Source organism: Aedes aegypti, chromosome 2 (assembly GCF_002204515.2).
Source record: "Aedes aegypti strain LVP_AGWG chromosome 2, AaegL5.0 Primary Assembly, whole genome shotgun sequence".
NCBI classification, from domain to species: domain Eukaryota; kingdom Metazoa; phylum Arthropoda; class Insecta; order Diptera; family Culicidae; genus Aedes; species Aedes aegypti.
Window position 1 is genome coordinate 234,276,384 of NC_035108.1, and position 13,676 is coordinate 234,290,059.

Below are 13,676 nucleotides of genomic sequence, written 5' to 3' on the forward strand. Positions count from 1 at the left end.
TTTCTTTTATTTTGCTTAAATTTTTCAAGATAATTTAACTAGTTTCCTACAAATTTGTAGCAAAATGTCTAAAGCCACTCTTCGATATTCCTGTAAGAATTTTAGTATAACCGAATTCCATAAGGAATACCAAAAGGTGGCTTCACAGCTTTTGCTATAATTCTCTTGGAAATTAGTCAAATAATATTGTGAGATTTGTTCATACTGTCAATGTGAATTCCTCCAGGAGGACATCCGTTCCTTCTATGTAAACTTTTTATTCTTAAATTGATTCCGAAGCATGTTTCCGGATTGAACTATAAAAAGTTCATAGTTTTCCCTCGAATTTGTTCCATAAATTAATTAATTCTGTCAAATCTTATACTAAGATATTTCGCTGAAAATTATATTAAAAATGTATCTGTAAATTACTTTCAAAAGTTCTCCCAACAATTTTATTACAAACTAGCAATCCCTGCAAACTTCGTCTCGCCATCAAGTAGGCTGTTGAAAAACACCATGAAACGTCCCATACAAAATGACAGTTTCGTCCACTCTCTTTTATTTCCTCCTTTCTCAGTGAATATCCTGAACTTTTCATGCACACAAACACGTCGGAACCCTCAAGGAACATAACTATAGGATATACATAAAGTATTTCATAAGGAGCTTCTTTAAACCATTTCTTTAGAAATAGTTTTATCAATTATTGACAGCATCCATATTCTGAGATTGAATTCTTGTTCAATACTAAGTCGGAATTCTTAAAGGCTTTCTGGTGGGGTCAGACAAGGAATTCTGATAGGTTCGAAGGATAATAAAATAAATTTTAAACTTCGTTTAAAAATCTTTTCATATTTTAAAAAGTAACACTTAACAGAATCTAATGATAAAAGTTAAATCCTAGAACTTTAAAAAAATGCAAAATTCATATACTTATGGTTCCTGAAAGTCAGATCTTGGTGAAGGCCCATAAGGAATTTCTCTACATTTTTTTTAAGTAATGCATATTTCACTCCAAGATTCAGTATTCCACCAGTATTTTCGTCTTAAACTTCTACAGGGTAATAATTTAGAACATTCACACAAAAAAGTTTGTTTGGAATTTCTGCAAGTATGAAATAATTGGATTATACTTCAAACTGTTCGCCATCATCAAACTTCGGAAATTATGCAAAAGTATTCGAAACAAATACATTCAGAAAAAAATTAAAATAAAAAGTATTGAAATGAAACAAGATTTTTTGAAGTAAATCCTCAAAAAAACACTTTAGATTTTTTGCGAGGTATATTGTTAGGAATTTCAGTGAAAATTTTCAAAAATTCCACGTTGAATTCTTGAAATTTCTGACAAGAATTTAGTATTTTTTTCCCAAATTTAATCCTGGTTAAAATTACCGAACCATTTTTAAGAAGTTCTTCCAAAAATTTTGTCTGTATGTGTATTTGATTTAAATTAGATATGTATATGGAGTGATTCGTGAAGTTATTTCTAAAGATTTCTCTAAAAAATATTGAGTTATTTCTGGAGTAATTTTTAGAGCAGAAATGGAGAGTAGATAGATTTCTAGATGTTATATATGGAAGAATCGCACATTAATTCGGAAAAAATACAGGGTCATTTCTAGAACCTGAAAGAATACGTGATGGATTTTCTGGATAATTTTTTGAGAAGTTCAAGAATGAATTGCGAAATCCTTTAGCAAATTTGTTGGAAAGTTTCTAAAAATTTTCTCCAGGAGAATCACTAGTGCTGATTTAAAGAATCTTTGGAAAATTATTGGATGGATCTCTTTTTTATAGAAGGACACAGTAATATAATTCTCTGAAGAAATCCCTCATCAACTTGCTCGGGTAACTTCTGAGTATTTTCACGGATTTTAGAAAAGATCTAAAGAAACACTTAGAGAATTTTCTGCGAAAAAATGTTTAATTGTGGTGAGACTCCTAGAATTTCTCGAAGAAATCCTCAGTAATTCCAGAAAATCATTTACAAAAAGCACGTAGAGAGTCTTCTTGGAGAAATTTTAAAAGAATTTCTAAAGCATCTCGATGAAAATCCTTCGAGATTTTTTTTGGAAAACTCAGAAAGCCTAAAGTAACATCTGGAAAAATATTGAACAATAACTGATCTCGGAAATGATTTCCCGTGGGAATCACAGGAGGAACTCAGTGAAAACTAGTAATGGAGTTCTCGGAGATAGCAGTGAAAACGTACGGAAATAATTCATGAATTGTGGGAATTCTCAGAGGAATCCTTTAAAACACATGGTTGAATATCTAGAAATTTTATTGAAGAATCACAAGGAATATTCATCGTAAGTTCTTTAGAAGAAATCTTAAAATTTTATTTTTTTACTGGATTAGAAAAAGAAAGAATATTTTCCGTAGTTTAAATATAAATTATCAAATATCACTGATGTGCAGTGATATCAGACAAAATAACAAAGAAATAAAATCTATGCAAACTATGTAAATAGTGAAAATCGCGATTATTGCGAACGACGTTACTTCTATGAAAAAAAAAGGGATTTGGTAGGCCCCCCCTAGGCCCCCTCCAGAAAAAAATCCTAGCTACGCCAATGATCGCACCTCTATAGAATAGGGCTCTCAGACAGTAGTTGTTGTGGTTGCGGTGCAGGATACAGAGCAATCAGTCAACCAGATAAGGAAGACATTAGAGATGTTCTGGATAGGCTGTTGAGGTCATGATGCTAATTTACAAATTTTTGAAGCAAATTGATGTCCTTGTTTGATATCCTACTTTGGTTTTTCTGTAAGTCCAACTCGCCCTACGTTTGGTTTTCGTCTGTTCACCTTGTCTTCTCGGATTACATCTGTTTGTACCATTACAGGTTGCCATGTCTACTCCACGGTTGACCTGCAGCAACAACGCGAAACGCTACACCCACTGCTGAAAGTCAACGAGTATCCCCTTAAAACCTATCCATCCCCGAAAATTATTGTACTCCCTAACCTCGACACAACCGAGAGTTTTACGGTTCCCCAAAGCTTACATAGAACGATAAAAACCAAAGGTGATCTTGAGCTTGAGCTTAGTTGGCCGCCCGTGGTTCCTACTACAGTATCGCCAGATCAGCTGCACTTACACAATGAACCAACCAGATGACTTCTTGGGCCTAACGGACACCCTCAGTGTATAAGTGCTGGTGATTTTTAGGCAACAATGGCGCCTGCCACGTCAGAATGCAGATCAATAAGGGGAAGGAATGGATGATGCATTAAACTGGATCCCACAGTATACCGGATATATCCCTACATCTACGCCAGTTCATGCGGGAGGGTATAGGGATGGTAAATTTATGGCAGAGAGGCTTGCTGTTTTGTTAGCAGATTGTCTAAGTATCAGGCGTAAGGAAAGACGTACTACAATGATAGAAGAATGGAAGCATAGGGAAACGGTTTTTTGTCCGTCTCGGATTCTAATAAATGCTATGAACTGTGATAGATCAACTGTGTTATATTAAGAGTGGAAGATAGAAGCAAGTGCAAGATATAAATACAAAGTACGAGGAAAGGAACGGGCCTGGGATTCAGCTCATGACCTTCTGCTCATGGAGCAGAAGCGGTAGCCATTAGACCACCAACCAAAGGTGATTTTGTACCAAAAAAATTGATGATTGATCGGAACTGGTAAGAATCGCACTAGGATCCAGATGAATAAGGGATGGGAGTTTCCGCTAACTCTCGAAGTGCAATTTTAGCAGATCTTATATTATTGATCAATAACGACGCCGGCCAAGTCCTTACAGTCAGTTGGGATAAGGAAGGAATGTTAGGGTGTAATGATTGTTGCTTCTAGAGATCGAAAATACCTCTGCATCTCCACAATCACCACGGGATGGATGTTTATTAGTGAGGGAGGAAAAGATCTGGGAGTCACCTTTGGTCGGTGATGCGATCCATGGACAAGGGGAAAAAAACGAATTATACTTAAAGCTAGTTTTGTATTTTTGTCTCGAGAAGTTTTTGGTAGAAGATCTAAAAAATTCGTCACTGTCTGCAGTGTCGAACCATTCAAAAGATTTTTGTATTAATGACGAAAACAGAAAAATATATGTATATATTTTAAATTATATGAAAAAGGAATTATGCCGATACTTGTAGTGACGAATCATACATAGTTTGTTTGAAAATTACATATGAGTATTACTGTGCATTTTTGTCTCGAGATGAAAAGTTTTTGATAGAAGGTAGAAGTTTTTTTTTAAAAATACGTCAACATTCATCATGTCGAACAATTCAAAAGATATTTTTAGTAATGTCAAAAAGAGAAAAATATATGTATTTTGATGCCGACACTTGTAATGACGAAGCATTTTGCTTGAAAAAAAAAGTGTTATCATAAGCATGAAACAAGCTCACCAGTTGGTAATCCGTCCTCGACTGAATACAAATATAATTTCGCACTCACACAGCGCGAACAGCAAAACTTCTCGGCGTCCCAAAAACGAACCGTCTTGTTTGGGCTTTTCAAAGCAATGCCCAGCAAAACGCTCGAAACAAAAAGCAAACTCCCGGCGACCCGAAAACGAACCGGCTCGCTTGGGCTTTCCAAAACACTGCCCGAGAGAAAAAAAAACAATCATTCCGCTTGAATGGATCAACTTTGACAAGTTATTTTCACATTTTCCAAAGGAGGGAAAAAGAGCGATTTTCTGATGACGTCACCGTGCAATGGACAATAAGTGAATTGATTTGCAAAGGGTATATTCTGATTCGATACCATATTCGGAGAGGGCTATTCATAAACCAAAAACAAAAAAATCGTGGGACATCACAATCAGATTTTTTTTAATGTTATCATTCATTCTCTCGGTAATAACTTGGTGATAGAGCGTTCAAGAGCAGCAACCTTTACAGACCACAACCATATCGAGCCATTCAGCGTGTCAGCGAATAGTTCAATGCACGGTGAAATTCTTGACCTTTCGCATTTAAAGAAATTTGAAAACAACTGTGCAAGTAGAGGGTGACCCATTTCGCACAAAGACGTTTCGCATAAGGACTAATGGCGCTTGAGCCTGGGAAATAAACGATTAAGTTAAAAAAGAGAATGAAAACTATTTTAAAAACATGTTAAAAATAAATTTGAATTTCCGCAAGAAAAGATAAAGAATTATCCCGAGAATGATAAATGTTACCCCGGCTTACGGTGCTTCAAAGTTAGAAACAGCTCCTTACTAACTTAGTTATACCATGTATTGACAGATTATTTTTTATAGAGTTGAAACAAATAAAAGAGCAAACTCTGGAAAGAGATGACATTTTCACTTCAAAGAAATTAATTCCAAGACACATACTGCTGCCCTGACCCCATTCTACTGTCCACCTGATGTTCCCAAGATAAGTTTTACTAACAGAATCAAAAATGTATGAATCTAGCAAACACCTAACCCTACACATTGAAAACGTGAGCGGAAGGAAAAATGAACGGACTGGGCAAACAAATAACACAGCATCCTTCCCGATCCTGCCTTGAATCACACTTGGAAGTAGCTAAAAGGGCTGAAAAACGAAAGCTGAGTGGCACTGGCTACCGAAAATAAAATATTTATTATGCGTCCTGATTCCACTGGGGCATGGCGTTCTCAAATGTGTAAAGCTGACGACGACGACGAGACTCTTTTAGGGGATGCTTGCAGCCCTCCCACAAATTGGGTGACTTTGATTTTAACCTTTCGTTGGATGGAATGTCCTTTTTACGTCGGAGAATCTATTCAATACTTGTCTGATCGGGTAGAAATTTCATGACCGGCAATTAAACTTGCAAATTTATGCGGTTTTGTCCCAAAAGTTTCCGGAGTGTAAATGGGAAGTTTTGTCGTACGGTACGTTTCGCAAGAATGAGTTGATCTTTCGGAGAATATAAACACTGACCGCAATTTACTACCTTAGTGATATGGATGGGGTAATTAAAGTTTAACTCATTTATGGTCTGTTGTGAAAGCTGGGTCACCAGCTAACGTATGCATTTAAAAGAGTGACTTTTTAACGAGCCAGAAGAGTCTATGCAAAAATTGACTAAAAAAAGTTAGAAAGTTGGGATGGATCCCATAAGTTTTTAAATGGTATCATATTTGGAATGAAATGAATTAAAATAACTCTGTAATGATTCCTTCGAAAAACCATAGTTTTGGAAGGAGGTAGTATTTATCTAAATCACAGACCAACATATGTAAGACTTAGAACAAACCGCGATCAAAACCAGGGTCACGAGGACAAGTGTGCCCAATGCTTAAATCATTGTGTTAGGCCAAGGGATCAACAGATGGCGGTAATGTTTATACGTTGAACGCTATTATGGATTCGACAGAAACATTGTTTTTCAATATATTTTTTCTCAATCTTCAAGCGTCACGACTAATACTTGAATAGTGCGCTGTGTTCATAAACATCGTAAGAATGCAGCGCCACATATGTCATTATGACAGTTATATCGGGAACGAGTCACACGTCGCGTATCCCACACGCGCGTTCCGATTTGGTGGGCGCGCGACAATAACAAAAACGATGCGAGCGATGCTAGACTAGACCACCACTAGACTTAACACCTAGCATATATTTGAATTGACCGTTAAAAGGTACAATGATGAGAGTGTGACATAAGTTTGTTTGTCTGTATGTAAGTTTTATTTTCAAAGGCAAAATTATGCAGGTCATTTTAGATAAAGCCGCCATTTTGGAATATACTTGAAAGTTGTAATTTCATTTCATTTAGCTTCATCGAAGGGTTAGACAATCTCCCATCGAATATGTAATTATCAGAGGTAACTTTTATCATTTTTATTGTAATAAGACAGTTTTCATCTAATCAAAGCATGACTTACCTCGCTATCGTTGCTATGAAGTGTCAGGTTAAATCCCGGTAAAAGATCCTCCTTCTCGTTGACATCCTGAAGAGCCAGTTTAGCAGCTGGCATACACGCCTGACCTCCTTGCCAGCCGCCTTTACCGTTGATGGGGAATATTCCACCGATATGTAACTGATTATATCCACTCACTACACTGATATTGAACACCAACACTAGAATGGACACATTTACCAGGGGATAAAACAACATATCCTGCAAAAACAGAGAAAGAGAAGAAAGGCCATGTCAAGCTCTTGCGGAATAATCAATTATGGCAAAGTGATAATATGTCCACAAATGTAATTATCATCACTTTTGCTGTGTTCTCTTTCAACAGTCTACTTGCAAGCAATAAACACGTCAGTGGCTCTCTTGAAACAATGATTACACATGGTAGTTTGTCTCGGTTGTAGAACAAACCATCGCAACGCACTACGTACCTCTACTAATGGCAGGATGCACCTATAAACGATGATAAAGTGCCATGAGCAGTGCTCTCGACACACATTCCATCTTTGTACCAGCTGTTATGATTCCCTTCAATACTACAAAAAGCCACTGAGCCTGTCCATGAGAGTACTCTAATTGATTATTATTCGATTCAGATCCTTACGAGATCACGTATTTTAATTCATTATGCTATATGGCTCTATCTGACGTTTTCAATTCATATTTCACCAACGCAACCAAAAACGTAAGGCAGGAAAGTGCAAACCACAAACTTGGTCGTATTCTGAGAGCTAGAGTACCCATCTGTGTTATTAATATGGTAGGAAAGCATACACCCTTTTCCTCGGCACATGATAGCACACCTGACCAACAGCCCATCATCACGATATCAGTTCCAAAGCATCAGGCACGCTATGCTATGAGCAATCCACTCAGAATTTTCCCTCTCTTCGTCATGATGGGAAAAGTACCATTTATGGCTAGAGGCTTACGAATATGGACGACACTAGTGACTACTTCCTATCGGTCTACGGGATATATACACGTTAAAATCATCAACGTTTTAGCAGAGGACCAGTCATGCACGTGATGTCCGTAGGTGTTGCATGTTGGTGAAATTGTGTGGTAATGGAAAAATGTCATGTCCCTACTTTATGGCCCGATTGTATTTACGTTACATGATGCCACTTCTACATAAGTGACAGCAACATATTTCGTTCGATTAGGCTTGATCGATTCGGGTGTTTACCCTTTCTAGGATGCCAACAAAAAACCAGAAGTTTATACGTTTTTGACTTTGGAAGAAATGCGGTTTTCTTCAAATGAAACAAAAATAATCTTTTATGATTTGCTTGGGTTAGAGCCAAGTAATAAATATTTCTTTTTTACTAATGTTATTTTACTTCCGCATCACTAAGTTAAATTTAACAAAAGTGAATTGATAGTGAAAAGTGCGATTAAAAACTAATAATTTGAATTGAAAAACTATATATATGGATGAAAACCAGCCGGCAAATTATTTACGTATGTGTTTCATTGTATCTACTTTTTACATTAAATTCACATTACATGCTCTCAGGCCGGGATAAATAAAAAATGTCTTATTTTCAGTGTTAGTTTTTTTTTTTGTTTCAGCTAGTTTTAAAATTTTCTCATTCTATTGCATGAAATAACAGGTGTTATTGAACGTTTTTGACACATAATAATATTTAAGTAATTTTTACTGTAACAGTGTAGCCATTCAAAATATAATATTTTAGTGCTTTTCATGGATGAAGTAATGGAATATTTTTACAAACAAATTGTCAAATCAGATAGGAACAATTTACGTTTGATTTCAAGATTCAGTGTTCTGAAAATTGTTAATATTTCAGTTCATCTTTTCTATTAACATCAATTTGATATTTTGAAAGACCACAAGATCTGTAATGAATTTGTAACTAAAAATCAAAGCATAATTTTTTATGGCGCTAGTCCAAAGCTCTGAACAAGATATTGGATAGCAAAGAAAACGTAATGCTTCTGAAGCAGTTCACCAGAGGTACACGGAAGATACGGCTTCCACGAAGAAACTGTTCCGATCTGTCTCAGAAGGTTACGGTAGAAGGTGGAAAATAGTAGGTTTTGCAATTTCTCATCGTAATAGGCTGCTTTTCATCACGCCAATCTGTCATGAAATGGCCTACTTTACTGCACTGAATTATGTAGTACGGTAATAGTCATGCGTAATGAAGCATTAGCAATGAACACAACTATTTTTCAGAAATTGTAAAATAATGGCGAATGGATTCCGATATGATTTCTGATACCCCAAAGTGGCCTTCTGCGAAATTGCAAAAAATATTGTACGCAACTCGTTGCAGAACTCGATTTTTACAGCACTCGTCGAAATTATTCAACTCGGAAAGCCTATTACTACTAAACTACTATTACGCAACAGTTTGCAGAACAACAACAGCACGTGCCGTACATTTTCCAACGAGGCTTGCCGAGTGCTGTAAAAATCGAGTTCTGCAACGTGGTGCGTACAGATTTTTTTGGAATTTCGTAGAAAACCACATAATAATTGTGAATGCATCCTGATATGATTTCTGATACCCCCAGAAATATGATCGGGATGCATTCACAATTATTGAAGTATTTTTTGCAATTTCTCATTGCAATAGGCTGTTTTTTATCACGCCAATCTGTCATAAAGCTATTTTCCTGCACTGAATTATGTAGTGCGATAACAGCCATTACGCAACTGGAAACAGTTGTGTAATGAATACTACTCAGCGCTTTTTCGTTGCGTAGTGAAAAAGCGTTTTGAGTTGCGGAAAAAATCGTTACACTACTAGTTTCAGAAACTGCAAAATAATGGTGAATGCATCCCAAAATGATTTCTGATACCCTCAAGTGGTCTTCTACCAAATTGCAAAAAATGTTGTACGTAACTCGTTGCAAAACTCGATTTTTACAGCACTCGTCGTAATCAAACTTACGACTCGTGCTGTAAAAATCATCATTCTGCAACTTGTTCCGTAAACTACTATTTTCACACTTTCATTTCACTTTATAATTATTAAATTTCTTTATATCACTATTCACAGGTAATTACTATTGGTATACCTACATTATAACCATAATTTTCAGCCACCGCAATATCACCATTATTGCCATCTTTTTCATCATTACCATCACATCTATAGATAACTACATGATGAAGTATGTTTGTATATGAACATCTCACTAATGAAGAATATCATATATAACTAATAAGTCTATCAACACTCAAAATAATCATTTTCATTGGAACAAAGGCAGAATTCATGTTGCTATCACCATAAACCTCAAACCTCTTTTTTTTTCTTTATAAACATTCACACAATCACTTCTTTAAAATATATCGCCATTATCATATTTCAATTTGTTAAATATATTATCGCAATCACTTCCAATGCCATTTTAAAAGTTTCATCACCACACATTTATTCAAATATCATTATTAGCACCCTCACAATCACTAATTTTATTTTTTTGTAATGTATTCGAATCCTCTAGGCAGAATCTCAATAGAGAAACAAAAAAGTAGATTAGAGTGGCTTATACCTTTTAATTGTTCCCTAATTGCTTATCTTTGACAGATTGGCGTATTTCAACTACCACTTGCAGTCTTCTTCAGTGTCTGACACTGGTAGTCGAAATACGCATATCTGTCAAAAATAAGCAATTAGGGCGGAATTAAAAGGTACAAGATACTCCAATTTACCCAATTTTATGTTGCATTGTAAAACGATTGATCACACGTTGGCTTCAAAACTTAACAACCATTACTGATTAGTACTAAGGATGCTACAGCTCGTGTGAACGAACTGAAACATCAACAACCAGTACTAGTTTATAAGTAACTACTGAGCCCTGGCAGTCCCTCCGTTCTAAGAAGACCTGATAATATGCCGAAACATATTGACAGATCCTCCGCCTGAATGCAGCCGTTTCATGATAAATCATGAGCCGTTGCCATAGAATTGGGAAAGTTATGTGTTTCACATACAGATATTATTATGGTGCACCTTCTACTTTGGGACCGTCAAACCCTGTGTTCGGACAAACGGCGCAGAACTCTATCTCTACCACAACTATCACCATCTACATCATTTTAGCCATCATTCGTCAGTATTATACACAACGTAGGACATGCCGTACTGTACAGTTTCTAGTTAATAAAAGTATAACCGTTTTTAAGTGTTTCACTCCGGAGAAGAAATGTAGATATTAGACCCTCGTCAATCTACCACTTGTGCGATCATAATGGTGCCGTGACCTAAAGTACGACAACTCTTCGATGGATCAATAGTGAAACAACAATTTGTTGCCTATTCTAATGGCGAAAACGTCTCCACGCATAACAATGATCATCCGTTGAATAAGAACAGCACCTGACCGTATCTACTATCTGTTTTGTTCGTATTCCCTCTACACACCATTGGAGATCGTCGATTTGTCGCCCTGGTTTTGGATGCTATCGATTGGAGGTGAATGTTTTAAAGAGCTTCCTACAGCGTTATTCCAGAGCAATCGTATGCACTGGCGGGACGCCACGTCCCCCGTAACCACCAATCTGCCATGTATTTGGAGAACAAGACTGCCATGTTGCATGAAGTTTCGTTAGTTCACATGGCCCCATGCGGCAATTAGCTCATCGAAAATCATTTCATCGGGGTCTTGCATGGTCCAGAGACATCCAGGATGCAGTATACATATGACGGATCCTCTCATTGTGTTGAAGCTATTGCTTCAAGGCGGGGTGTATGTTCGGACAAACGGCGCAGAACTCTATCTCTACCACCACTATCACCATCTACATCATTTTAGCCATCATTCGTTAGTATTATACACAACGTAGGACATGCCGTACTGTACAGTATCTAGTTAATAAAAGTATAACCGTTTTTAAGTGTTTCACTCCGGAGAAGAAATGTAGATATTAGACCCTCGTCAATCTACCACTTGCGCGATCACCCTGTGATCTTGGCAATGGATATCTGAAAAATCGGAGTATACTGCATCAAAAAATAATGTTGGTACGATCTCTCAGCAAAACACAACAGTACGGTCAAAAAACAATCTACAGTTCGATCATACGAAAAAAAAACTTGATAATTGATCATTTTTTTTTTCAATGAATTTCTACGCATAACAGTCCCACTGACTGCAGTGGCCAATTATGTGCTGAGCATACTGCAGTAGATGGCCGTTCTCACGTACAGATTGTACCGAATATAGAGGATGTAAATCCTCAAATCAATATTAAGGCACTTAATGAAAATTCAAGTGACATGTGCCAAACGGAGCCACATGTGGGGAAGTAAGGAAAAACGATTTTATAACTTGGGATGGAAAACAATGTTTCCTGTAAGTGAGATAATGAGAAGATGTATGAGTTAGTGAAAGAAAGAGTTGATGAATATGTAAGAGAATTTATTAAATTTAATGAAGGTGATAAAATACTGAATGAATCTTCTAGCTGCCAGCTTCACAGAAACTCATTCATGATTTCAAGGTTGTTTTGCGGAGTAAATATTCAACTTTCCAAGAATTCACAACACAAATCTTCGCAAGATCTGATTTTTCTTTAGATTTATTCTATAAAAGCATGATGTTTAATAAGTCGCAAAATAAATTTTAGTGGCCAAGTGATTCGTTTAAACTATTTTTATTTAGACTTGGTTTGCTAAATCATAAAGTTTGATGTGCCACAAGCCACGGACTCGAAATTTAAGTGGTTACTGATGTTCTAATCGGGATTACCTCAGTACTTCCCATGATAAATCCGGAATCATCGTAATTTTTGAATCGGTCATCGATTCCGATAGCGAGACAGTTATGCATGGAAATTTAGCAACGAGACAAATTGACTTGGTTTGCTTTTTATTGACTTTGAAGTAAATTTAGCGATCGGTCCTGAAAATTCGACGGAAATTCTAACGGATGAAAAAACGGATGAGATTGAAAATATTAATCAAATTTGACGTCAGGCACGCAATTGTTACTGTGAATGCACTCTAAATATATAAGCATAGAACAGGTTGTGTTCCACATGGGATGTAAAGCCAACGTAAGAAAAAGATATTCAAACGATTTTCCAAAACCACAGCCAATTATAAAATGTGTACCGAATATATTGTTCAAGAATTGTATAGTGTAACAGTTATGCGTATAATTACAATAGCGAGACAGTGCAAATTCAGCAACGGGACAAATTGACTTGGTTTGCTTTTTATTGAGTTTCCGAACAAAGTAAATTTTTGGTAGGTGTTTTCTAAAACTATACGTAAAAATAAACTGTTTGATGGCAAAAAGTCTACATACACAAAAAGGAACATTGGACAGTAATGCGTATAACGGCAGTGTACTTATTTCAAAGATATACAACATGCAACATTTGCATTTTTGAGTTAAATTTTGAAGAAATACCGAAAAAATGATCATCATAAACTAAATCCATACTAACCTATTGAAACGAAATGTGCTTCACCAAGTTTAACTCAACGAAGGAAATAACTTCTGGCATCTTTGTGCCCTTAAACGATACGGGTTCAGGTATGGACCATACTCCTCTACACAAAATAACAAGCAATGAATCGAGGAAGTGATATTAAGTTTGCTTCTACTTCCTTTCTTGTAGTCGTCTTGCTCTGAATTGCCTGAACCAAACATTAATTAACATCTGGGTAGTGGGAGGTAAAATTTCTGCCCAATTAACTTCGCTATTTTTCGTGTCCAAACAAGTTTCGCTCAGAAGTTTTTCAGACGAAGTTCGTTAATGAAATAGATTTGCTTATACAATTGCACAACAGCGCAGGGTCGACAAGAGCACAAAATGATCTT

General features: G+C 36.4%; 1 protein-coding gene across 1 annotated transcript in view; it reads right to left on the reverse strand.

Moving 5' to 3' along the window:
• LOC5569106 (gamma-aminobutyric acid type B receptor subunit 1) overlaps positions 1-13,676 on the reverse strand; it is a 473,264-nt gene that overhangs the window by 374,371 nt on the left and 85,217 nt on the right. Inside the window, 1 exon segment of the mRNA XM_021844473.1 lies at positions 6,831-7,067. Coding sequence (XP_021700165.1) covers positions 6,831-7,067 — 237 coding nt within the window.